Source organism: Salvelinus namaycush, chromosome 39 (assembly GCF_016432855.1).
Source record: "Salvelinus namaycush isolate Seneca chromosome 39, SaNama_1.0, whole genome shotgun sequence".
NCBI lineage: Eukaryota > Metazoa > Chordata > Actinopteri > Salmoniformes > Salmonidae > Salvelinus > Salvelinus namaycush.
In genome coordinates this window covers 12,238,151-12,266,105 of record NC_052345.1, presented here as the reverse complement: position 1 = coordinate 12,266,105, position 27,955 = coordinate 12,238,151, and the positions used below count along the sequence as shown (strand labels likewise).

At 42.7% G+C, this 27,955-nt stretch overlaps 1 protein-coding gene across 1 annotated transcript; it reads left to right on the top strand.

Annotated features, from left to right (window-relative positions):
* The first annotated feature begins 2,244 nt into the window (after positions 1 to 2,244).
* LOC120032974 (phosphoinositide 3-kinase regulatory subunit 5-like) lies at positions 2,245 to 27,661 on the top strand. Its single transcript, XM_038979249.1, has 18 exons — positions 2,245 to 2,484; positions 11,684 to 11,796; positions 12,678 to 12,793; positions 13,047 to 13,115; positions 13,198 to 13,336; positions 17,297 to 17,366; positions 19,341 to 19,515; positions 19,707 to 19,875; positions 19,987 to 20,055; positions 20,256 to 21,127; positions 23,329 to 23,454; positions 23,554 to 23,685; positions 23,835 to 23,928; positions 24,312 to 24,388; positions 24,519 to 24,612; positions 24,771 to 24,856; positions 25,380 to 25,495; positions 25,979 to 27,661. Exons 2-18 carry the CDS (start codon positions 11,697 to 11,699, stop codon positions 26,124 to 26,126), a joined length of 2,652 nt encoding a protein of 883 aa, XP_038835177.1. The 5' UTR covers positions 2,245 to 2,484; positions 11,684 to 11,696; the 3' UTR covers positions 26,127 to 27,661.
* The last annotated feature ends 294 nt before the right edge of the window (positions 27,662 to 27,955 follow it).

Sequence of the window (27,955 nt, the reverse complement as noted above, 5' to 3'; positions counted from 1 at the left end):
TATTATACATTTGCAAATTCATAACATATAATATGAATTGTAATTCATAACATATTGTACATTTTGCAAATGTATAAAATATAGTACAAATTGTAATTTGTAACATATCATACAAAATGGGTGATGGACATTCACACAATAAATACCATACTAAATGGAGTGTCTTGGTTTTACATACAGAATAATACAAATTCTCTGAGACCAGGTTGCAGCTAGAGATGATGTGCAGGAGCTTCCAGGGATTTGTAGTCTTGCATGATGTCTACTTTGATGCAAATTACATTTTCAAATCTGAGAATAAATAGAGCCGAATATATTGATAAAAGTCACCTTATCCGAGAGACATTTACATGGTTATCAAAACGTCACGCCAGGATAAGCCTACACGAAACACAGCCCTTATTTTAAGTGTTTCTAAAATTTACCATGGGAAAAATGAGTGAAGGAAAAACAATTGGAATCATTTCCCTGTTTGACTGCTAGGTTTTATGGGTATTATGACATTACTATGGGGCTCTATATCTTGGGTCATGGGTCACGATTGTAGGCACACAGGTGACCAGGAAGTGGCAATGCACAGGTATGGAGAGCATACATTTTACCGTTTACACATTGGAACGATGATTTCGCATATGGTATGGTTTTTATATTTGATTCGCTGCTAATAAAAGGGCAAGAGACTCAACCAAAGATCCCGTCTGGAAAATGGTTTGTTTGGCACGCGTTAATGGACATTTGCTAACACCTATGCTAGAGTGGCTGTCAGAAACGTATAACTAGGTTGCCAGAACAATAATGTCAGCAGCATTTATTTTATTGTGTATTCCATTTATCTCTTCAGATGGCTGTGGAGTGGGAAATTGATGTTCTGCATTGTTTGTCAAGCACCTGTAGCACGTTAATATCCTGAGGCTGTGGAAAGAGCGCCATCTTTTGGGAACAGGATGGAACTTGGTACGTTTGTTCCAAATCATCATCAACAACTTAAAACGTTGAGACGATGTAGTGCTGTTTATCCAACATTGACCAATATTAATCTGGCACCTTTTGGATATTCTGTACAGTAGTCAAAGAACTAGTGAAGTTTCATGATGACGCACGTGCATGTCCTCACCACCGCTCTAGTCTAATGACTTCGTAACAAGAGGTGGCAGTGTTTCACCACTGTTGTTGCAGGTTGGCTAACTGGGCTGGCTACTGTACTTTGTGGGGTCTATTCAATCGCATTGGCATGATGGCATCTGTAACAGTGGCCTTCACTATTTGAACCGCAAGTGGAGAAACAACTTTATTATTTAGACTGAGCCTCTTCTCCCAATAACTCAAATGCACATTTAAAGTCAGTTTAAATGATATCATTTTCACCTTTGACCATTCTAGAGCTATTATAGTAATCATAGACTTCAGACTTCCAGAGTAGGGACTATATAAACAAAATATGATAGGAATAAAGTAATCCATCCCAAGCCCAGAATAATACAGGAACTACTCACATTCCCCTTCATTGTGAACCTCATGAATTTACTGTTTATTTACTGCCATTGTTTTTAGCTAATGCCTCGGGTCCTTGTTCCCTCTCAGAGAGGGGGGGGGGATTTACCGTAACACATGAAATGCAAATCACAGTCAAAGTGGAATCAGGGGAAGTAGGGAGACCAATAGTCTGCCCTGAGTGAGAAGAAAACAGTTGTCAGAGAAAATGACAGAACTGCTGAATTGGACCTGGAACAGTGGCTATTCCAATGAGCCCAGATCCATTTTTAATTTCAAAATACGCTCGTTGTTATGTAGATATTAACCTTTAGGAAGTCAGTGTAAAACTAAAAGTACTTGTTTTTTCTATTAGTATCCTTTTATTATTCATCACACAATTCAGAGTTCAGTTGTCCTCTGTCATGTGAATCAACTTGAACTTGGACAAACTCTCAGGTGTGTTTTCTCTCAAGCGTATCGGGTAGAGATGTGAAACCTACCTTTGCAAAGACGGGGCAAAATACTATTGGGATTAGTAATAAATATGGTCAATCCTATTAAATCAATGACCCAGCCAGTCAAAACTAAAGATTGAAAGATCAAAGCCCAACATTCAAAACAATGAAACACATCTTTAGTCATGAAAATAGCAGGGAAACAAACAAACGAGACAAATGACTTCCTTTAGGGAGGCCAACAGACACCCACACTCTGCCTTCCTCATTGTGCTTACATGCACCTCTCTCATTCACTTCCTGTTTGACACAAGCCTTCTGCGTGTGCAGGGACTATATCTCCACTACTACTACTGCGGCTACTGTGACTGGTGGTAGTCTACAGCTGTTGTTTCTCTGGAGCCATACACAGCACTAGTAAAGGAAGTGGCTCATCTGCGCTCCCCCTCTTCTCTCTTGTGAATGAATGGCAGTGGGATTGGAGTCATTGGACCTGAGGGGCTTTCGCACAAACTAACGGCAAAAGGCTATGGATGTTACTGGACGATAACAGCAGGTAAGCAGTGTGGAGGACTATTGGGCTATCTCCTGAAGGGGATCTGGTGCGTTGTCTGTGGTTGTAAGCCTGCAAGGCTATTGTCTTTTCACAATGTATGAGCATGCTTTTGTGGCACAGTCGATGGTGCGCTGGGCTTCGGGCCAGAAGGTTGAGGGTTAAGGGGGAATTTGGTGGAGGTGGTACCCCCGACTGGGACTCGAACCCGGGTCCAGCAACTGCCAAGAGGTCCTAACTCACCTAAAAATTACTGGAGCCTAAATCCAGAATAATGGGCAATAGAAAAGTTTCAGAAATATAACATCTGGACAATTTGTAAAGTACTCAAGTGTCTATGACTCCAGACTCAGACATTCAAAATTATATTATATTCAAATGTAGACGTTTGACCTTGGATATGAGTTAGTATTGTCAGTTGTCTTCATCTGTGGACGATGCATTATTATTGCAAATCTCTAGTTGCCATTGTGCCCACAACTGCAAACGGAGAAAATACTGGTTCCATACATCTGAGAAGGGAACATTTTGTGTTTGCACTAATCCTGGGAGTAGACTAGCCAATCGAATAAACCTAACCAATGCCCAAGTGTAATATCATTTCCTCAATGCTTGTGTTTCTGAGTTTGTGGCTGGCGGTTGCTCCAGGGGTGTAAGAAAAGGGTATTATGGGGCTCCCGAGTGGCGCAGCGGTCTAAGGCACTGCATCTCAGTGCTAGAGGCGTCACTACAGACCCTGGTTCGATTCCAGGCTGTACCGGCCGTGATTAGGAGTCCTATAGGGCGGCGCGCAATTGACCCAGCGTCATCCATGTTAGAGTTTGGCCGGGGTAGGCCGTCATTGTAAATAAGAATTTGTTCTTAACTGACTTGCCTAGTTAAATAAAATAAATAAATCGTAATAAGGATAGTTAAAGTTCTGGTGATTGGGTATTCTGGTTAGTTGAGGTCGTTATCCATTAAACTGATATCAAGTGATTTTACTTGCAAATTCCACAAATGGATCAATTAAAATGTGACTATCAGAAACGACACCTATAAACCCAACTGGGCTTATTAAACTGTTTATGAGTTTGTGGTAGATGATGTTAAAGTAAGGGCTGTCAAATAATGTCACTGACACACAAGGAAGTAAACTTGCAGACCCCCAGCAAGTAGCATTTTGGTGACTTATTTTTAGACACCCTGTGATTGTACTGTCATTATTCTAATACACAATGAGGAAGTAGATGAATAAGCATGTGTTGGTTGCATGGATACAGTATGCATGCAAACAATATATATATATATATATCATTTAGCAGATGCTTTTATCCAAATCGACTCAGTCTAGCATGCATACATTCTTCAAACGAGTGTTCCCGGGAATCGAACCTTCAATCCTGGCATTGCAAACGCTACCAACAAAGCCACAGAGGACCACAGTTATAATACTCTAATACCCCACCTGTCACCTACAGTAGAACTATGTGTTGATTGATGCACCACTTACAGTAATCTGAAGGTATAGAGTGCATTTGCAAAGTATTCAGACCCCTTGACTTTTTCCACATTTTGTTACTTTACAGGCTTATTCTAAAGTTGATTAAATTGTTTTTTTCCCTCGTCAATCTCCACACCAATACCCCATAATGACAAAGCAAAAACAGGTTCATAGATTTTTGTGCAAATTTATGAAAAATAAAAAATATGAAAGTATTCAGACCCTTTACTCTACTTTGTTGAGTTTTGGCAGCAGTTACAGCCTTGAGTCTTCTTGGGTATGACACTACAAGCTTGGCACACCTGTATTTGGGGAGTTTCTCCCATTCTTCTCTGCAGATCCTCTCAAGCTCTGTCGGGTTGGATGGGGAGAGTTGGTGCACAGCTATTTTCAGGTCTCTCCAGAGATGTTAGATCAGGTTCAAGTCCGGGCTCTGGCTGGGCCACTCAAGGACATTCAGAGACTTGTCCCGAAGCCACCCCTGCGTTGTCTTGGCTGTGTGCTTAGGGTCGTTGTCCTGTTAGAAGGTGAACCTTCGCCCCAGTCTGAGGTCCTGAGCACTCTGGAGCTGGTTTTAATCACGTATCTCTCTGTACTTTGCTCCGTTCATCTTTCCTCGATCCTGACTAATGTTCCAGTCTCTGCCGCTGAAAAACATCCCCACTTGCTGCCACCACCATGCTTCATCGTAGAGATGGTGCCAGGTTTCCTCCAGACGTGACGCTTGGCATTCAGGCCAAAGAGTTCAATCTTGGTTTCATCAGACCAGAGAATCTTGTTTCTCATGGTCTGAGAGTCCTTTAGGTGCCTTTTGGCAAACTCCAAGCGCGCTGTCATGTGCCTTTTACTGAGGAGTGGCTTCCGTCTGACCACTACCATAAAGGCCTGATTGGTGGAGTGCTGCAGAGATAATTGTCCTTCTGGAAGGTTCTCCCATCTCCACAGAGGAACTCTAGAGCTCTGTCAGAGTGACCGTCGGGTTCTTGGTCACCTCTCTGACCAAGACCAAGGCCAGCTCTAGGAAGAGTCTTGGTGGTTCCAAACTTCTTCCATTTAAGAATGATGGAGGCCATTTGTGTTCTTGAGGACCTTCAATGCTGCAGACATCTTTTTTGTACCCTTCCCCAGATCTGTGCCTCGACACAATCCTGTTTCAGAGTTCTACCGACAATTCCTTCGACCTCATGGCTTGGTTTTTGCTCTGACTTGCACTGTTAATTGTGGAACCTTTTATATAAACAGGTGTGTGTCTTTCCAAATCATGTCCAATCAATTGAATTTACCACAGGCGGACTCCAATCAAGGTGTAGAAACATCTCAGGAATGATCAATGGTAACTGGATGCACCTGAGCTCAATTTTGAGTCTTATGGCAAAGGGTCTGAATACTTATGTAAATAAAGTATTTCAGTTTATTTTTTTATACATTTGCAAAAATGGCAACTGTTTTTGCTTTGTCATTATGGGGTATTATGTGTAGATTGGTGAGAAAAAAATGGCATTTAATACATTTTAGATTAAGGCTGTAACGTAACGGTCTGAATACTTTCCGAGTGCACTGTAGATGGGTAAGTGGAAGTCTGTCACAGTCATACATATTTCTACTCAGTGTTTGGCTCAAAGATTAGTCGAAGATTGGGAAATGGCCTCTGCAGTTGGGTGTTGCAGTTTTTCAAAGAATTCTAGTAATATTACACAAGGAACTATTTAATCCATATCCCAATCATCAGCGTGGATTCACTGGTTTATGGCGAAGGCAGAATGAAACAGAATACTTTATTTCATATCTGCAAATGCACTTTCTAACAACCTGCTCTTGATGTACAAGTGTGTTTCCGTTTTAGGTTTCAGTCTATTGTGAGCACTAATAATATTTATAACCCTAGCAAACTATTAACCAAAGTAATTTCACAGACACTATTACCCAGAGCAACCTAAAGGAGCAACTATGGTTAAGTACCATGCTCAAGGGCACATCGACTGATTTTTCACCTAGTCAGCTCGGGGATTCGAACCATAAACCTTAAGATTACTGGCTCAAAGGTCTTAACCGCTAGGCTACCTGCCTCTCTTCAGCGTGTGATTGGAAGTCACCTACCTCCCTATATCTACCTCCAAGCACTAGTGAAAGCGGCAACACCCATTTTTAGCAGACAAGATCGTTTGGTTAGCACATCAAAACGCCACGCAGTATGCTTCACACAGCCTCTCTTCCTGTTTACCTCTTTACCAGTCTTATCTACAGAATCTATGTTTTCACAGAACCTTCCCACATGATATACACCGTGGAGCGTTGCAGATAGAAATGTAGTAAATAGAGCTGACATGATTCTTTATTCTACATGTCAGAGAGGCATGTTTGTTCTACATATTTTGTCAAACATATTTCTATTGGAATGTCACCTGAACACGCCCCCAGGTCATCCACATTGCATATACTACATCTACATTGCACATTATACACTAATGCTTGGGTTAGACCAGTCAAACGTTATACACCTGTCTGATTTTCCTGATTTACAAATCATGTGCTCAGCATATTCTAACTGACAGTCTAGCTATAAATGTGTGTATATATATATATATATATATATATAAATAAAACAGTGTGGATGTTTGGTAGCCGTGTCTTATATCAGACCTGGCTCGTCGTCCATAACATCCAGTGCAACAACATCATCATGCAATTCAGACCATATTTGCATAATTGTCCCCTCCCTCTAATAATACCTTTACTGGGGACGTGAGGATCAAAGTCTGTGTATAATGACACTGTTGTTCCGACTCCCATCCACCTTGTGGATCTGTTGTCTCTTGTCTAAATGTGTCCTGAATCTGATCATAAAATATGTGTCGGGTGTACACTAAGGACTCTAATGCGGGAGAAAAAAAATCATTTTTTGTCAGATAAAAGTGTTCAGTAACTGCAGATGTGGCCGCTTCAATACTTCCACCATAGAGTCTAATGATCTTTACCATCATCGATACCCTGCCACTGCATCCCACTGTACCTGGTTGGGCCTGTACGTGCAAAAGACACCCGCTCGCCGGTAGTTGCATTGAAACAAAAGAGGAAGCAATTTACAGCGGAGCGTTATCGTATTATTGTTCAACTTTTGTTATTTCCTAAAAGCATAAGAGGCTGGTTCTCATGCAGTTGTCCAGTGGAGAGAAGGAAAGGAGGGTAAGGTGATACAGGGAGGGGGTCTTTAGTGTTTTAAACCCAACAGAGGAAGATTGGATGGGGATATGGGACTATCAATTAAAGTACAATGAGACGAACCCCCCCCACCACCACCACCTCCCTGGTCTGTGGGAGTCTATCTGAGAGGCTGATCACACCACAACAATGGACAGGCACCTGCTTCCCTTCCAGGGCTGGGGAGCTATCTTCCTGTTTGGAAGCTGTTGGAAATGTGATCAGGCTGGGCCAGAGGAAAGGAAAGACTTGGGAAGAAGGAAGAGTCTCACACTGTGTCTGAGGGTAGAGCGTTATAGAGGCAGAGAAGAAAGTGGAGGGCTAACCTGGTTGCCAGATCTGTTGCTCGTTGTCATGGCTGTAACACTGTTTTTGAGGGAAGGGTACCATAGAATGACATAGTCATTTAATAGGATTTCTGTGGGGGTTACAGGCAGAGTGGGAAGCTACCCTGGTTGCCAGATCTGCTTGTGCTAACTTCTGTTGTTCATTGTATTGGAGAGTTGGCTAAAGTATACACAGATCTGGCAACCCGGCTAGCGGCAAGCTGAAGATCTTGTTACTGTTGACTTGAGGTTACTTGAGTGCCTTCATCATGCTGTGTGCAAGGGTGCTCCACCAGGATTGAGTCACATTCAGGCTTGACCTATAAATCTGCTGACAATAAGACGAAATAGTCAGGTTGTGTTCGGTCAGGCTCAATATGACTCACTTGTTGGCTTGATCATGGCACTCCAATCCAAGTATTTTGGTTTATACTGAGACCCAATTGTTTGTGTTGATCTAGCTGATCCTAATTGATTATTTGGATGAGGTCGGATGTGTCATGCTGCAGACGCTACACTTTTAGGAAAAAAGGGTTCCCAAAGCGTTCTCCGGCTGTCCCCATAGGAGAACCCTTTTTGGATCCAGGTTGAACCCTTTTTGGATCCAGGTTGAACCCTTTTTGGATCCAGGTTGAACCCTTTTTGGATCCAGGTTGAACCCTTTTTGGATCCAGGTTGAACCCTTTTGGGTTCTATGTAGAACCCTCTGTGGAAAGGGTTCTAGATGGAACCCAAAAGGGTTCTACCAGGAACCAAAAAAGGTTCTTCAAAGTCCCATGGGAACAGCCAACAAACAATTCTTGGGTTCTAGATAGCACCTTTTTTTTTTTCTAAGAGTGTAGCGTACTCCAAAATGATATGTGATGTGAAGGACAAAGGAGAGACCGGGGACATGGCACCTAGAGACAGACATGTGACTTTTAGTCAGCTTTCCTTATTAACCTCTGTTGCAACAGCTGAAAATGTGGAAGTGACCGTGTTGACGTTTGAGAGGACTTTCATACATCCTCTTATGAAAACCCACAGTTTCATATATTTTCAATAGTTGCCATGTAAACAGAATGATTCAATACCTGAATAGAATTTTGTAGAACAGCCTGTTAATCTATGCTAGTGTCACATTGACAGTGTGGAATCTATCCAACAGTCACTGATGTTTAGAAAATGTTTAACACTTTGTTTGAAGGACTTCATTACACATTCATAATCCATAGTTAATGCATTCATACCACTACCTAATCATTTAAATAAGTCAGTAACCTACAGTCAGCCATTACATGGCAGTGGATGACTCACTCTGAATATCCTACTGTGTATATGAGATCATAAGAGTTTCTTTATTATACCCAGAGTCAACATCTGACCCTAGGCTGGATACAGCCATCAGAACTTATATGACTTATTAGTTCCTTCCCATTCCACCTGGCCTGTCTCCAACACAGTATAGTTCCACAATGACCGGTGGGTCATTTACCGGTTAGTATCAAACAGTAACTTTCCTACACCTACTGACCGTGCCACTCATAACACATCTTGCCTGGTCCCAGACCTGTTTGTGTTGTCCTGCCAACTCCTATGGTCATTGTCAACTCAAACAATGGCCAGACAGCCCAAACAGATCTCAGACCAGGCTATAACACTTCTGGGGGATACAATACACCTTTTAGCGTGGGCGGCGGGGGGCTGAGAACTGGGCTATATGGAAGTGTTTATGTTTATGTAACTTCTATTGTTATTGTCAGGGTTCACCATATTGTTGTTAACAGTAGTGGTGCTGGAAAATCATGGTTGAATTACTCTGACCCCCCTGGCCTTTGGTCACATGCTCTTCCTCTCATGGTTCCTTAGGGGCCTTAAATGGTGGGGGCGCCCCGCCGGTTAGCTTCTGGAGCCGGGGGTAACCCTCGTTTTCCCCATCTGTCTGACTCGCCGCTCTCTGGCCCCGCTGTGTTTGTGTGTCACGGGAGGCTGCTGAGGGAAGGACCGCTCATATTAACGGCCAGAACGGAGCGAATGGAATGACATGGAAACCATGTGTTTGGTGTATTTGATACCATGCCACTGATTCCGCTCCAGCCATTACCACGAGCCCGTCCTCCTCAATTAAGGTGCCACCAACCTCCTGTGGTATTTGTCTGTTTCTTTGTGTGTGTGTGTCCCCCCCCCCAGGCCCATCTGTACACAATGACAGTTTCCTGTCCTGCAGTCAATACTGTGAAAAGTCCCCCGCAAGACCTACAAATAGGGAGACTTCTCACCGTGAGCATTTATATCATTGCCTCTCTCAACAGCAGCTGCATGACCCAGTTGAGAAAGCTTGGCTTGGTCTAACCCCTGGCCCCTGTAACATTACTTCAAAAGCCGGGTTTCCAGGACCCAAATGAAGCCTGCTCCTGGATTTCAAATGCTTCAAATGAGGTAGTGCTTGTTTTGACTTAAAGCTGAAACAGAAAAACAGACTCGTATCTCTGTATCGACATGAGGCCCGTGAGGAACACTCATAGATGAGCATCGGTTGGTCAGAATCAGCGTAAGTCCACTCAGAGCAGGTGTCTGGTGGTTTTTCGTTCACCGTAATTTGGTGAGATATTACCGCTAATCACCATGGCGATCACTCCTCTGACCTTTTTTTGTGCATTTGTGTGAGTCATTCATAGGCACAGATTCATATGCAGCGCGATGCTATCTGGCACACATTATCACTCACATGTGGGTTATAGGGGATTTCTCTGTCTCGATGGGGAGTTTTTGAGCCTGTTATTGGATACAAACACTTGTAGTTGGTGGGAGGGATTGAAGTGTCTTGTCTTATGGAAGAAAGTTTGTTTTCACTCAATAAAGGAAGCTGCACTGTCCACTTTGGAAACCCCAACCCTGGGCTCTAACCCATGGTAAAGTTCCCTAGTGGGGCAAGAAAGGACAATACGTAGTGTGGCTGCTGCCGAGGACAGTACCATTGGATATGTCCCCATATTGGAATCTTAGAATGTGTACAGTCAATTCATACACTAGTAGCCTGGTCCCAGATCTGTTCGTGCTCTTGCCAACTCCTACTGCTCTTATTGTCAGGATAAAGGTATGACAATGAGTGATACGAAGTTAGCATGATGGCACAAATAGATTGGCACTCGGGCTAATACAATAGCTGCTTCTATTGTGAATGTCCAGTATCCTACATTACTGTAGCTGGTCAACAACACACCAATGACTTTGACAGTCATTTTTACAGGCCTTTCTTGAGACATCTGCAGATTGTGTCATGACCAAAAAACGTCTGGCTGTTGATCAATGTGCGGTCAACACACTCATACAGTAGGTTACTGTACTTACCACTGTACGTTATCAAGTGGTGAGGTAGTCACATGTCACTGACGTTACTTGAAGAATGTTGTGAAAAACAATTAGACATTTTAGTTCAATTACATAATTATTAACAAATTATTACCAGTTATTATAGTAATAGACAGAAAATGAATCAGCCTCCAGTAGTTTTGAGGGTAATGTAAATAATGTACATTTATTAATGCGACTGTTATTGGATCTTATTACGTTGATGCAGAGACTGGATTACAGAAACATGAAACTCCTGTGATTGAGAGTGAAATTGCCTGTTATAAAACAACACCCTCATCCTGTCATGCATAACAGGAGATTCAACACAATTATAACAGGACTGAAACAAAGCTCAACCATAGAGCCTAACACCTGGGTCGAAACAGGCGCGAAACAGAAACATTTTGAAGCCGAAAAATTTGATTTTCTAATATACCAGTTCATGTTCTCTGTTTCAAAACATGTTCAAATCGTTTGGTTTCTACTGAACATGCCCCTGTTGTGCATCCTAATATCAGGAAGTCCCATAACCTATTGTCTCTATATGATTCCCAGGAACACAGATGAGGGCGATGCCTATGAAGGGCCATAGAAATGTAATAAACTATAAGAAGGGCAGGAAGAGAAGATAGAATAACAGTTTGTTTATCTCTCCATCCCCCTGAAATTCCCTCCTGTCCTGTGGCTTTTCCACGGAACTCATGAGGGCATTTTCATATGTCCCCTGCGTTGTATACCAAGATGCAAAACTGGACCTCTGTTTACTTCCTTGATCTGATGACAGTCTAATATGCTTTCACGGAAAGGGAGGGATGAATGGAGAGAGGTGTGATGTTAATCTTATCCCTCTCTTCTACTCCAGGTCGTGAGAAGACATGCAGCACACGTCGTGTACTGAGGACCGGATCCAGCATGCTCTGGACCGATGTCTGGATGGGCTCAGACCCAGCCCCACGGCACCACAACCCTGGAACGGTAAGCCTCATCTGGGCTGAGCAGGGTCGGACATGGGCGGGTGTATTTCATCTCTTCATTGGCGACCTTAGTATTCATTCTCAGGGAATTTGATTCCCAGTGTATTTCACTTGACATACAGTGCTTTATTTCTTAAGAAAGGCATAATATGGTTGTTCACATGATATGGAAAGCAGGCCTGTTCAGTGTCACTGTTGCATGTAATTCATGTCATAGTATTGATCCAAACCGTAGGAACACTTTCTAAGTGTGGTATTACAGAAAGTCGACATGATATCAAATCGTATGAGACGTTTCACATTTCAAGTGTCCAGCAACACGTTAACACCTCCACTGGAAGATCGTCATCAGTCAGACCACACTGACAGTAAATTGTTGTTCTTCCTCAACTTCCTAGCACCACAACTGTTCGTTGGGACAGGTATACCTGAAGCCCAGTAGGCCTAGTGAGCCTGTTGTTGTTGAAAACTGTCAGCGAAGTGTTATTACGCGCTAGAGGAAGTATCAACGTTGACACTGTGGCGGAAGTGGTGCGCGCGCACACACACACACACACACACACACACACACACACACACACACAGAGACCGTGGTGGCATGGACCGCAGTGTGCCTGGAAGTATGATGAGGTAGTGTGAGGGGGTAGGATCGGTTAGTGTAGCAGAGCGTAGCAGCACCGACTGTGTCAGATATCATACACCTACACCCTGTGGTTTTATACATCACATTTTCAGGAGGTACCTTGTTGCCACATACGGTGTTGAAATGATGTTATTAATTTGTTCGAAGTACGCTGTGTACCCTTCAGGGAAGCTGCATGTTCTATATTCATAACATGTTGCACAATGTGGCCTCTGATGTGACGTGTGTGTGTGTTTCAGTCCTGATGTGCTCAGCGGGCCAGTCGATGAACCGCTGGAGTCTGGAGGAATTGGTGAAGAGAGACCCGGAGAACTTCCTCATCCTCCTGCAGCAGATCCTCAGGAAGACCCGAGAGGTGAGGGGTCACAGGTCATTACTGAAAGGGCAGAGGCATACATAACTCCTCTACTCAGGATGCTGCTATGACCTATATTCTTATGGTCACATGTCATGATGACCCCTTGCCTCTACAGAATGTAGATGGGATTTTAGTCTGATGTACAGTATGTGATTAGGAGCAGTATGGCACCTTGTGGTGGGAATTGAGAACTGAAAATATGAGGTGTGGACATGTGAATGAACTTTTGGGTCTCTGTATGTGTGTGCAGGTCCAGGATCAGTGTCAGTATGAGCTTGTGGCTCCCCTCGCTATCATGTTCTCCTCCACTCTGTTACAGGTAATCAATCAATCAATCAATAAACCAAACACGACAACCCCAACCTTAGTTACCTGTAACTAGGTTTGTTTTCTGGTTGCAGACCCCCTTCTGTCCCCCTGCCACGGAGCTGCTGGAGGAGGCCTGTGAGGTGTTTGGCTGTTTCCTGACTTGGCCAGAGCCTTACTGCAGCGTGTGTAAAGGACTGCTCTCCACCTTACACCAGGAACTCAAGGCCCCAGGTAAACATGGAAAGATGTGGGCTACTCTAGGTTTAATAACTATCCATGCTTCAATGGGTTTTTTGAACTATTCATGTACTTCATTGATGATCATGATGTGGACTGTGAATGAATATGAGGTCAAAAACAGACATGTGTAAGCCTTCCTTTTATGTGAGGCGACAAGTGCTTAGGTTGACTTCTTCTCTCTCAATTTTCCGAGCCGTAGTTGCTCAGGCGTGTAATCATTACGCCGATTCTGTTGCAAAACGTTTTGCAAGAAACTGTTTACTCCAAACACAGAAAACGCAAACAAGAGTTTCTATTGGACAAATTCAGGTGGGTCCCTCCCTGTTTCGTTCAGTTTGCTTTGGTTAATTACGTTTGATTCTTAAACGGTAAACAGTTTCCGTAATGAATACACCCCATGTCATGTACTGTGACGCAGTCACCCATGATCAGTGACTGCCCCCTAGTGACTCAAACAGATAAAACAGTAAGATGAAAGGCACAAACACAGTGCCTTCAGAAAGTATTCACACCCCTTGACTTTTTCCACATTTTGTTGTGTTGGTCTGAATTTAAAATGGCTCAAATGGAGATTTATTTTATCACTGGCCTACACACAATACCCCATAACGTCAAAGTGGAATTATGTTCTTAGAAATTGTACTAATTAATAAAAAATGAAAAGTTGAAATGTCTTGAGTAAATAAGTATTCAACCCCTTATTTATGGCAAGCCTAAATAAGTTCAGGAGTGAACATTTGCTTAACAAGTCCCATAGTAAGTTACATGGACAACATTGTTGTTACGCCACCTACTTGACAGAGTGGAAAAAAAGGAAGCCTGTACAGAATATAAATATTCAAAATCATACATCCTGTTTGCAACAAGGCACTAAAGTAATACTGCAAACATATGGCAAAGCAATTCACTTTTTGTCATGAATATATATTGTTATGTTTGGGGCACATCCAATACAACACATTACCTGGGTTGGGGAGTAACGGATTACATGTAAGGGATTACAAAAAAACGATAACTGTAATCTGTTACGTTACCAGCAAAAATATTGTAATCAGAGTACAGATTACTTTTGAAAAACTAGATGGTTACTTCAAGGATTACTTTTAAATTCAGAAAGGATGTTTGCAGAAAGAAATATTTGACACTTCTGTTTTTTCAATGACATTCAAATCAGCATTGAAAAAAGGGGCACATTTTAAGTTTGTTCCACCTGAGGGAGTCTGACCAGAAATCAGAGACCACTATGATGAGACACCAAATGTGTTTGATGGATTGTGGGAAAAGAGCAGGAACAGGCTTTTGTAGGCTACAGTCCAAGCTACGTCTTCCAATGGTGCGACTGCTGTCGGCATCCAAAGATTATCCAACTTGAATAAACGCTTGGCGGTAAGGATGACAGCAGTGGTGTAGTCTACGGGGATATAATTTATTATTGATATCTACATACAGTTGATGTCGGAAGTTTACATACACCTTAGCTAAATACATTTAAACTCAGTTTTTCCACAATTCCTGACATTTAATCCTAGTAAAAAATCACTGTTTTAGGTCAGTTAGGATCACCACTTTATTTTAAGAATGTGAAATGTCAGAATAATAGTAGAGAGAATGATTTATTTCAGAATTTATTTGTTTCATCACATTCCCAGTGGGTCAGAAGTTCACATACACTCAATTAGTATTTGGTAGCATTGCCTTTAAATTGTTTAACTTGGGTCAAACGTTTTGGTTAGCCTTCCACAAGCTTCCTACAATAAGTTGGGTGAATTTTATCAGAAGCTTCTAAAGCCATGACATTTAGCTATTTGCGCCATACGGATTGTGGTTGCTGTGGATGACTGTTCACAAATCTAAATGTGTATTTGAACCCAATAATGGTTGAATACAAGAAGTTTAAACTTCCTATCAATCATTGTTTTTGAAACCAGTGGACAGCCAGTGAAAAATGCACTCTTGCAGCTGCATAGTGCAGATCCAAGTCTATGGAACAAAAGTGGGGCTTTTATTGTGCAATCTAATTAATGCTGATAAAAATAAAAATAAATCCATAGGCCTAATGGACACATGCTCAAACTTGCACACTTTTGAAAGACTTAAAGGGGCAGTCTGTAGTTGCTATATCCATTTTTTGACTTGTAAATTATATATACAACTTTGGACACACCTATTCATTCAAGGGTTTTTCTTTATTTTTATTATTTTCTACATTGTAGAATAATACTGAAGGCATCAAAACTATGAAATAACACACAAGGAATCATGTAGTAACCAAAAAAGTGTTAAACAAAATATATTTTAGAATCTTCAAAATAGCCACCCTTTGCCTTGATGACAGCTTTGCACTCTTGGCAAAGCATGCCATTCCATGAGCGCAACATTTATTTTTCAACTCGAATCAATGAGTCCTCCATGACTACAAAATCATTAACAACAGACTAGGGCTTGCTAATAAGTCTTTAGTTTTGGGGTCATGCTCAGCTCAAACTATTTGGCTAATCTATACTTCCATAGTTCTCTGCGACAGAGCCTGGACTCGAACCAGGATCTCTAGTGGCACAGCCTTAGACTACTGTGCCACTCGGGAGGCCTAGCTATGTAAACTTTAACATTGATTTATCCTGCAATAGATGTTGTTCAATTGGTAACATACATTTTTGTCTTCTTCTAATGTCTCTTACGGGGAAAATAATCTAAAAGTAATGGAATGTAATCAAATGAAGTTGCTAAGTTTGGATAATACATAAGTTACGTTACTGATTACAATTTTGGACAGGTAACTGTAACGGATTACATTTAGAAAGTAATCTACCCAACCCTGCACATTACTGAGTACCAGTCTCCATATTTTCAAGCATAGTGGTGGCTGCATCATGTTGTGGGTATGCTTGTAATCGTTAAGGACTGGGGAGTTTTTCAGGATAAAAAATTAACAGAATGGAGCTAAGAACAGGCAAAATCCTAGAGGAAAACATGGTACAGTCTGCTTTCCACCAGACACTGGGAGATTAATTCACCTTTCAGCAGGACAATAACCTTAAACACAAGGTCAAATCTACTCTGGAGTTGCTTACCAAGAAAACAGTGAATGTGGCTGAGTTACAGTTATGACTTAAGTCTACTTGAAAATCTATGGCAAGTCCTGAAAATGGTTGTCTAGCAATGATCAACAACCAATTTGATAGAGCTTGAAGAATTTTGTGAAGAACAATGGGCAAATGTTGCATAATCCATGTGTGGAAAGCTCTTAGAGACTTACCCAGAAAAACTTACAGCTGTTATTGCTGCCAAAGGTGCTTCTACAAGTATTGACTCAGGGGTGTGAATACTTATGTAAATTAGATATTTCTGTATTTCAATTTCCATACATTTGCAAAAACAATATGTTATAACTTTATCATTATGAGGTATTGTGTGTAACATGGGTGAGTTGTTATTTTTTTTTACAATTCAGATCAATTTTGAATTTGGCTGTAACACCGCTATATGTGGAATGAGTCAAGGGGTATGAATACTTGAGGGCACTGTAGATATAACATAATCGTATGAACTTGATCACCTCAAAATGTTCAAGTTAGGTGAGTTAACAGTCAAGTTAGGTAAACCGGTCTGCGCAAACATGTGCCATTGATAATGGAGAAGTGCTTTACGGTTCTGTGGTAGCCTGTTCTTTGAAAGCGGATGTGTGATACTTCAATTCACCAAAGAAAAAAAGCAGAACTATAACAACATGTCAACTACAGGGAAGAGGATAATGACAGATAAGATAAAGAATACCACTGAAATCGGAGAAAGTCGCGTCAGGTACAGGCCAATGAATGAATGAGCTTGCAGTGGTGTGAATAGGGATCACTATTTTGTGATGTTGTGAGATGAAAATATATAATTGTGTGCAATACAATACTTTAGTGTGCCAAGAACAGTCAACTTATTCAGCGTGTGTTCATTTCACAGGCATTTCCTATCACAGACTGGTGAGAGAAGAGCAAGGCCTGGCCACCTCAAAACATCGCTCAAAAACAATGTAGGTTGTCAACAGTTTAACTGCTATATTTTACTACATATTATTATGAATGATTGTACAATTTTGTCATGCACATGTAAACCACACGTCTGGAACTCCACTTCAGTTATTGGTTCTCAACACCCCTTCCCTGCCCAATATATCACTACTTCCTTTTCACTCTCGTGTTCTGTTAGCGTTCCCCATGTTCTGTTTCTGTGTAACTGCATGTGTATCTACAGTTGACGTAGGAAGTTTACATACACTTAGGTTGGAGTCATTAAAACTCGTTTTTCAACCACTCCACAAATTTCTTGTTAACAAACTATAATTTTGGCAAGTCGGTTAGGACATCTACTTTGTGCATGACACAAGTAACTTTTCCAACAATTGTTTGCAGACAGATTATTTCACATATAATTCACTGTATCACATTGACTGTGCCTTTAAACAGCTTGGAAAATTCCAGTAAAGGATGTCATGGCTTTAGAAGCTTCTGATAGGCTAATTGACATCATTTGAGTCAATTGGAGGTGTACCTGTGGATGTATTTCAAGGCCTACCTTCAAACTCAGTGCCTCTTTGCTTGACAACATGGGAAAATCAAAAGAAATCAGCCAAGACCTCAGAAAAAAAATTGTAGACCTCCACAAGTCTGGTTCATCCGTAGGAGCAATTTCCAAATGCCTGAAGGTACCACGTTCATCTGTACAAACAATAGTACGCAAGTATAAACACCATGGGACCACGCACCCGTCATACCACTCAGGAAGGAGACGCGTTCTGTCTCCTAGAGATGAACGTACTTTGGTGCGAAAAGTGCAAATCAATCACAGAACAACAGCAAAGGACCTTGTGAAGATGCTGGAGGAAACAGGTACAAAAGTATCTATATCCACAGTAAAACGAGTCCTATATCGACATAACCTGAAAGGCCGCTCAGCACGGAAGAAGCCACTGCTCCAAAACCGCCATAAAAAAAGCCAGACTATGGTTTGCAACTGCACATGGGGACAAAGATCGTACGTTTTGGAGAAATGTCCTCTGGTCTGATGAAACAAAAATAGAACTGTTTGGCCATAATGACCATCGTTATGTTTGGAGGAAAAAGGGGGAGGCTTACAAGCCGAAGAACACCATCCCAACCGTGAAGCACGGGGGTGGCAGCATCATGTTGTGGGGGTGCTTTGCTACAGGAGGGACTGGTGCACTTTACAAACTAGATGGCATTATGAGGAAGGAAAATTATGTGGCTATATTGAAGCAACATCTCAAGACATCAGTCAGGAAGTTAAAGCTTGTTCGCAAGTGGGTCTTCCAAATGGACAATGACCCCAAGCATACTTCCAAAGTTGTGGCAAAATGGCTCAAGGACAACAAAGTCAAGGTATTGGAGTGGCCATCACAAAGCCCTGACCTCATTCCTATGGAAAATGTGTGGGCAGAACTGAAAAAGTGTCTGCGAGCAAGGAGGCCTACAAACCTGACTCAGTTACGCCAGCTTTGTCAGGAGGAATGGGCCAAAATTCACCCAACTTATTGTGGAAGGCTACCTGAAACGTTTGACCCAAGTTAAACAATTTAAAGGCAATGCTACCAAATACTAATTGAGTGTATGTGAACTTCTGACCCACTGGGAATGTGATGAAAGAAATAAAAGCTGAAATAAATAATTCTCTCTACTATTATTCTGACATTTCAAATTCTTAAAATAAAGTGGTGATCCTAACTGACCTAAAACAGGGAATGTTTACTAGGATTAAATGTCAGGAATTGTGAAAACTGAGTTTAAATGTATTTGGCTAAGGTGTATGTAAACTTCCGACTTCAACTATATATACACGTCTTTGTATGTGTGCCGAGAGACAAAGGCATTTGTATCTTCCTGTTCTACAATTCATGTAACAAGGAATAATAATATTGACTCGTTTTCAGAGTGCAGACCTCCATCTGGGTTTTCCACCATGTCAACCCTATGTCATCTCATCCCTATAGGACGGTTCTGTTGATGAACCCTAGTGAGGTGCCTCCTGAGTTCCTGTCTGTAGCAGACCAACTGAGTAGTATCCAACGGTCCCAGAGAGAGACATACATCACCCTGGTCAAACATGCCTACCAGGCTACCCTGGGCACAAAGTACCCCCTGGCCAGCATCCACAAAGCCCTGCAGGTACTGGACAACGCAATATACCACTGGAACGCTGTACAGATACCGATAGAAATAGTGATTTTTAGCTAAGATTTTGTTAGTCTCGATGGCTGTGTAATCTGTTAGTTGTCCATCATAGTCAAAATCAATGTTTAGTAGTTTGTTAGTACCTGTCTTCTGTACAGTAACACAACATGACTGTCTCTCCACAGGTCAAGAGTCTAGAGGAGCTGGCGGAGATCTTCTCCATGGTAACCGACGTCCTGGAGACGGCCGCCGCCATGGACGACCCGGCGAAAGGCCGTGATCATGTGACCCAGGGCCTGGAGGAGCTGAGGGAGAAGATGGGCGTCCCAGCGTCCAATGGCAGGAAGTCTGACGGTGAGAGGGCGGAGCCTAACCAGTGTATTGATTTGTCAAAATGAGGCTAATGCGAAAAATTTCCATACAATATGTGTAAATGTTGTTTTGTTGTATTTATTCTGTTTTTAGGAATGCTGCAAACTCTACCACTGCCCACAGCCAAGTGCTACATGTTTCACTGGGACAAGGACAACTTTGGTAAAGGACTTTGGTCTTCACTCTCTCATGAAATGGCTTGTCATGGGATCCCCCTTGAGTCTGGTTCCTCTCTAGGTTTCTCCTACCTAGGTTAACTTTCCTTTCTGTTTGATGGTTTCCACTTGGATTGTGATAAATACATTTGTAGACGGTGCTTTACAGTACATGCAACTGATAGACTGTGTCCTTGTGATTTTCAGACATCCTCAACACCATCCTGGAGAACGAGCATGACCTAACCGGCTTCCAGACCTCCAGTGGTCAGGGTGACGGCGAAGATGAGGAGGAGGAGGAGGAAGGGGCAGAGTTCGACCTGGAAGAGGGAGAGGAGGGAGAGGAGGAGTTTGTCTCCGCCATGTCTATGTACAACTGCTGCAGCATGGACCACCGAGCCTCTACCTTCTCCACCGTCTCCTCCCTCTCCACTGCCTCTAAAGACTCCATGTACTCCACCTTGTCCTTGGCCTCCGGATCCTACGCCCCCTCCGTTCTCTCAGTCACTTCCGGCATCGACAGCGACTTCTACGAAGACCCCGAGGACGCCACCTCCAGCCCCTCCCCGTTGGAACGGAGCCCATCATCCGGCAAGTCAACCAAAGCTTCGGCCCGTCTGAGCCAGCACTTCTCCCGTTTCTTCAAGACAAAGACGCAGTCCCTGACCAGAGCCAAGAGCCTCGGCAGCCCAGATGCTAAGGACTTGGTCGCGGTTCGTTCAAAGCGCTCCAACTCCCTCCCGCAGCAGGTGCACCTACGCAGCCCAGACTCCTTGTTCCAGACCCCCTGTACCTCCCAGGCCCTCAAGCACGTGTGCTTCCGCCGGAGGCCCATCCTGAGCAGTGACGAGGAGGGTGACAGTAATGCCACCACCCTGAGGGTGGTAGTGTTCGGGGCCGACCACGTGGCGGGCAAGGTGGCGAGGGCCTATAGTAACCTACGCCAGAGAGAGAACGCTTGCCCGAGTCTCAGCAGAGCCTTCCGGCTGCAGTTCTTCTTTGTGCCCGTGAAGAGGGACGGTGTTGTGAGGTGCCCTAGCCCCGGAGGGCAGTCGGCTAGCCCACGGAGAGGAAGTACAGTGAGTACAACTGTTATAGTATAGTGGCTCTTTTTAAGTGGCCCTATCAGATTTTTAATTTTTTAATTATTTTTTTATTTAACCTTTATTTAACCAGGAAGGGCTCATTGAGATTTGAAATCTATTTTTCAAGAGCGTCCTGGTCAAGATAGGCAGCACCAAGTCATTACACAATTATAGACAGACATGAAAAACCACAAGTAATCTAGTAAAAACCAAAGAATTCACAAGAGTATAACAAAATCATAAAACAGCAAATTAAAAACATTAACAGATCAGGGAATCGGCCTCAAAATCCTTCGTCAGTGATTTAAAAACACCAATCGGGACAAGTTCTTCCAGCATAAAAGTATTTTGTAAGGCGTTCCAAGCCCGATGGCGCAGAGTACATAAAAGCCCTTTTACCAAATTCTGTTCAGACAGTTGGAACAGTTAGCAGGATAAAGTCCTGCGAACGAAGAGAGTACCCACCACATTTCTGAACAATAAAAATGCCCAAAATAAAATGGTAGTAAACCCAAAATGGCTTTGTAAATAAAAGTATACCAGTGACTGAGCCTACGAGTGACTAGAGAAGGCCAGCCAACCCTGGAATATAAAGTGCAGTGGTGCGTAAGGGTTTTGCAGTTTAAAATAAATCTCAATGCGCCATGTTAAAGGGTGTCAATTGATCTCAAACACTGAGCGGAAGCATATATAAATTATCCCCATAGTCTAGTAAAGGCATACATGTAGCTGATACTAGCCTCCTTCTGGCTTCAAAAGAAAAACAGGCCTTATTCCTAAAATAAAATCCCAACTTCAGCTTAAATTTTTCTGTAACTTGTTGAATATGCAATTTAAGAGAGGCTGTCGTCAATTAAAATTCCAAGATATTTATATGAGATTACAGTCTCAATCTCATTGCCCTGACAGGTAGTAATAGGTGAAAGGTTCAGAGATCTATATCTTGCTTTAGAAAACACCATTAGTTTAGTTTGTCAGTATTGAGGATAAGCTTCAATTGACAGGTAAGGTATGTTGAACAGTATATGAAACAGTTTGCAAGTTCTGGAAAGCTTTTGTGAGAGACGAGGCACAACAAATAACAGTATCATCAGCATAAAAGCGAAGTTGTACATTTTTGTCTAAATTATTTATATAAATAGTGAATAAGAGGGGACCAAGTACAGAGCCCTGGGGCACACCATTACAGACAGACAATTTAACAGACATGAGCCTATCAACTTGAGTGCACTATCAGACAGATAGTTAGCAAACCATGCAACTGCATTCTCCGAAAGACCTACACTTGACAATCTCTGCCTCAGTATAGCATGATGAATTGTATCAAAAGCCTTAGAGAGATCAATAAAAAGTGAGACGCAGTGCTGTTTTTTGTCAAGGGCTTCAGTGATATCATTAATTAGGTTAATAGTATAGTGGTGAACTTCAATTCACTTCCTGATGAGGTTGACCCAAACCATGTTACAGTTTCTGGTGCCCCATAAGAAACATCATCTCGGGCCTCCCGGGTGGCGCAGTGGTCTAGGGCACTGCATCGCAGTGTTAACAGCGCCACCAGAGTCTCTGGGTTCGCGCCCAGGCTCTGTCGCAGCCGGCCGCGACAGGGAGGTCCGTGGGGCGACGCACAATTGGCATAGCGTCGTCCGGGTTAGGGAGGGTTTGGCCGGTAGGGATATCCTTGTCTCATCGCGCTCCAGCGACTCCTGTGGCGGGCCGGGCGCAGTGCGCGCCAACCAAGGGGGCCAGGTACACGGTGTTTCCTCCGACACATTGGTGCGGCTGGCTTCCGGGTTGGAGGCGCGCTGTGTTAAGAAGCAGTACGGCTGGTTGGGTTGTGCTTCGGAGGACGCATGGCTTTCGACCTTCGTCTCTCCCGAGCCCGTACGGGAGTTGTAGCGATGAGACAAGGTAGTAATTACTAGCGATTGGATACCACGAAAATTGGGGAGAAAATGGGATAAAATTAAAAAAAAGAAGAAAAAAAAAGAAACATCATCTCTAAAGCTTAACCTCAATTCTAGATAATGTTTAGCTGTTTAGGAGACCGTTTCCCTCAGGACCGAGTTTGGCAAACCCTGCGATAGAGCAGCGGAATTAAATTCAGGATGAGTCGTCAGGCAATGTTTCTGTGGCCATGCAATACTATTACTACTCTGCAGCTAAAATGAAGAGAGACTGACGTATTGTTCTTTTAGGAGCTGAACAATCTGGGCACAGAAGACAGCACTAACGACATAGCCCGTTTTATTGGTATGCTGGACCCCTGGTACGAACGCAACACCTTGAGCCTGCTCAGTCTACCAGCCAACGTGGTGTGTCAGGTAAGACCACATTTTGTGTGACATATCAAATGATGAATATGATTGAAAAATTGATGTGTTGTCTCACACACAGTCAATGGTGTTTACTGTGTCTTGCAGCAAACCTCTAAGATAGAGTCCGAGTTGTATGATAGTTCCTATGAGGATCGTCTGCCCATCCTGGCTGACCTGGTGCTGTACTACTGTCGCCATGCCGCCAAGCCTGCACTGATGCAGCTCTACCAAGCTGAGGTGAGGCCTGGATTCTCTTTCCTGTCCTTTTTCTCTCTCTCTGTCTCTCTCTTTCTCTCTCTCTCACACACACACACTGCACATCTCCTATACTCAACCTCCATGTTATAAATGTGTGTGTTGAGTGTTTGATGTCCTTGGGGTTGTAGATGACGTTAGCTGGAGGCGAGAGGAGGACAGAGGTTTTCATTCACTCCCTAGAGCTGGGCCACACCGCGGGTACACGAGCCATCAAGGCTATGGGTACGTACATCTGCCTCAGGCCCGTCTCCTAGCAACCATCCCATAATTAACAACAGGCGGGTAAGATTTTCCAAACAGAAAATATGCGTCTTGACTTCAGCCGGGAGTCCGAGGTCTGGATGGATTATGGCTATGGGAACATCTGCTGTTTCAATCTATGATTCAGAAACTCAGTTTGTCTCCTTCCTCCATGTGGTTTCTTCTATGTTACATTACTGAATCTCTTCCACCGCTTTTTGCTTATTAAAAAACGAAGTGACACTAAATGTATAAATCATCATTCTTCGTATTCATCGTCAATGATTGATTATTCATCTTCATCATCATGTTCAGCTCTATGGCTGTATCCTAATAGGAAAGCTCTGTGTTTGTCCTTTTTGTAGGTGCTGCAAGCAAGAGGTTTGGGATCGATGGCGACCGGGAGGCAGTCCCTCTGATGTTAGAGGTGGTTTACAACAGGGTAAAGATGGTGTTCCGCAGCTGTTCATCCTTCTAGAAACATACTGACCGTGTCAACTGCATAATGAATCAGCATTATCTGATGCATTTCTGGTGTATCTCTCTCTCTGTCCTTCTTTTTCCTCTCTCAGGTGGTCATCAGTGGGAGAAGTCAATGGATGCAGAAAGACAAAGTTTGCACCTCCATCAACCTGACCAAAGCCTGCAAGAATCCAGAGGAACTAGGTGATATAACTACAGTAAAATAAAGTTCTGGGTTCATTCATGAGTTGGACATTTTTGGGCTCACGCATGTTAGAGAGCAACCAAATCAATTAGGTTTGAAAGTTTGTTTCACTAACGCAGACATCGTGTTCTGATCCCTTCCTTCCCCCACGGTTTAGATTCAAAGATGGAGTGCTTGCAGTTGACAATGACAGAAGTACTGAAAAGGCAAAACTCAAACAAATCTAAGAAGGGCTACAATCAGGTGAGCAGGATGTTGTCAGAGCGAGTCGGTGTGACTTGCGGTTAGACAGCGTACATCAACAACTTTACATAAACCACGGTGCTCTATAAGGACTCCATAAATGGAGCAACATCTCTCGTATCCCGAGAACGAGCTTCTTTCTAGATCAACCCGATAAGAAACCCAATGTACACTTTCACAGACACGTCTCAGTTTCTACCTTAACAGAGCACGACTTTCACTTGAGTTTTTTTGTTGTTGTTGTCCAACCCTTTTCCTGTTCACTTGATCTTACGTTAATATGACACACTGCATCCTGTAGCTCAGGCAAATATAGCATCAATGCCACTAATAATTATTTTCTATATGTGGTTAGGGCTGGTTTCCCAGACACAGATTAAGCCTAGTCCTGAACACTTTCACTGGAGATTATCCTTTGATCATGTTTTTGATCCAGGACTGCTTAGTCTGTGTCTGGAAAAGCGACCCTTGGAGTCCCAAAATATACTTGTATTGCTTCTAATGGTCAGTTTCTACTTGACAGCAACTGAGTATTACTGAGGTGAAGGTGGACAAGGTGCAGGTCAGTGGGACTGGTAACACCACCTTCGCTGTGTGTCTGGACCAGGATGAGAAGAAGATCTTCCAGGGTGTCACCAGGTACAGGCATACACACGCGCACACACACACACACACACACACACACACACACACACACACACACACACACACACACACACACACACACACACACACACACACACACACACACACACACACACACACACACACACACACACACACACACACAGTCAGTCTTGTACAACTAACCTTGTGGGGACACACAATTCAGTCCCATTCAAAATCCTATTCTCCCTAACCCCTAAACCTAACCTGTACCCTAAACCTAACCCTAGCTCCTAATCCTAAAACTAACCCTAAACCTAATCCTATCCCTAACCCTAACCCCCCTAGAAATAACATTTGACCTTTTGGGGACCAACAAAATGTCCACAGTTGGTCACATTTTTGTTTGTTTTACTATTCTTAGTTAAACACATCCACACAGTCTCCACAAGTAAAGTTAAACATGTCCACACACTCTGACCACAGTGTCTCGTTCCCTCCCTCCTTCTCTCCCAGGTGTGAAGTATCTGTATGCTACAAGCCTGACAGCTCTACAGACTGGAGGTTAGGTCAGGGCCTGTCCGCCCAGATCCAGCCTCTCCACCCCACCTTCTGCTCCCTCCTCTGCCTGCCCATAGCCACCTTCAGTGGGGCACAGCCCTGACAGGGGAATACCAGCCTTAAAAATATATATACTTTAATGTATTTCTGACACTTTTTAGACAGCTGGTAACAGAGGGGGAGACTAGTAAGTGGAGGTGAAAAGCCTAGAGTCTGTGGACCAGACTAAAATGAAAGGATGAGACTCTTTTTCGAGCCAAGGGACATTATGGCTGCTGGATGGTTCAGTGAACCACCCTCCTGTGATGACTAACATTACCTGAGACCTACAGACTTCCGTTGGGCTAACAGTCTTGTGACATTCAGGAGACCCGGGTTCAATGACCAGTTGCTAAAATGGACACTATGGATTATGTAAATGATGTACATTTGTATACTATATATTTCTTCCCTCAAAATAACGTCATCATTACACTGTAGCTACACTGGCATTGGCGCAAGGTATTTGGAAGCACTGAAGTCCTCTCTTCCTGCACTGCAATGAGCAACGGTTTCCTGAAATGGGACATTTCTGAAATATCACAGTGACTTCTTCTTTAGACCAGCAGGGGAGTCTATTGTGTTCACTTTCCCACACTAGAGTAACGTATGTCAGGATAATGAGGTAGGAAAAGAAGCCTTTTCTCAGGACTCCACAGACTCATCCAATAGCAATTATGTTAAATGTTGTTTTTACATTTTGAATGTATATATTTGACATTGTATTAAATAATCCTATTTTGACATTCCATTGTACATAATATAAGATGTATCATACTAAGTAGCACCCTGTCATGTTTATTTGACACTGTATTTGACATAAGATATATTTTTTTGTTTAGCTGATACTGATGACCGCAGGGACGCAGAAAGAACATAGATATTCCAGGGTAGATTGACATGGTGTCATAGACCAGTCTATGGTGCTACAGAATATACCCATCCAGTCTTTTTGTTAATCAGTTGTCTAATTTATTGTTGTCTACAGCTTTGCACAGAAAATATATAGCACAATATCAAAATATCAATCATATAGCAGAATAGAATGCACAGTAAAATTGCTTAAAGGGTGAGGTTGGTATTTTAGAAATATTTGTGTTGAACATGGGTAGGGCTCTGGGTTTATCCTGACTGTGACCTAACCAGTTTTTCTATGATGTCAGGAAAACACCACAGATTAATACATTACACATGTACACCGAGTCTACAAAACAGTAAGAACACATTCCTAATATTGAGTTACACCCTCTTTCGCCCTCGCAACAGCCTCAGTTCGTCGTGGCATGGACTCTACAAGGTGTCGAAAGCCCTTCCACAGGGACGCTGGCCCATGTTGACTCCAATGCTTCCCACAGTTGTCAAGTTGGCTGAATGTCTTTTGGGTGGTGGACCATTGTTGACACACACGGGAAACTGTTGTGTGAAAAACCCAGCAGCGGTTCAGTTCTTGAAACATGCAAACCGGCACCTTCTATCTTACCCTGTTCAAAGGCTCTTAAATACTTTGTCTTACCCATCGCCTGAATGGCACACACACACAAAAAAATCCTTCTTTAACCTGACTCCTTAAGTGACATCAATAAGTGATCATAGCTTTCACCTGGATTCAAATCTAACTTTATTTGTCACATGCGCTGAATACAACAAGTGTAAACCTTACCGTGAAATGCTTACTTACAAGCCCTTAACAACAGTGCAGTCTACAGTATGTCATGGAAAACGCAGGTATTCCTAATGTTTTGTACATTCAGTGTATATCGCTATATAGTTAACTTCAATAAACAGATGTAAAATAAACAGAAATGAAAGGTACTGTACATGTAACAACATATCACAAAATAGTGTTGTCTGGCACTTCTGTTCTCTCCATATGGTACCAATTTTTATGTTAGT

Coding starts and splice junctions, on each gene's coding strand:
- LOC120032974 (XM_038979249.1), top strand. CDS start 11,697: ATGCAGCACACGTCGTGTACTGAGGACCGGATCCAGCATGCTCTGGAC. Junction 23,929..24,311: donor ACGAGCCATCAAGGCTATGG/GTACGTACATCT, acceptor TCCTTTTTGTAG/GTGCTGCAAGCAAGAGGTTT. Junction 24,857..25,379: donor CTAAGAAGGGCTACAATCAG/GTGAGCAGGATG, acceptor TCTACTTGACAG/CAACTGAGTATTACTGAGGT.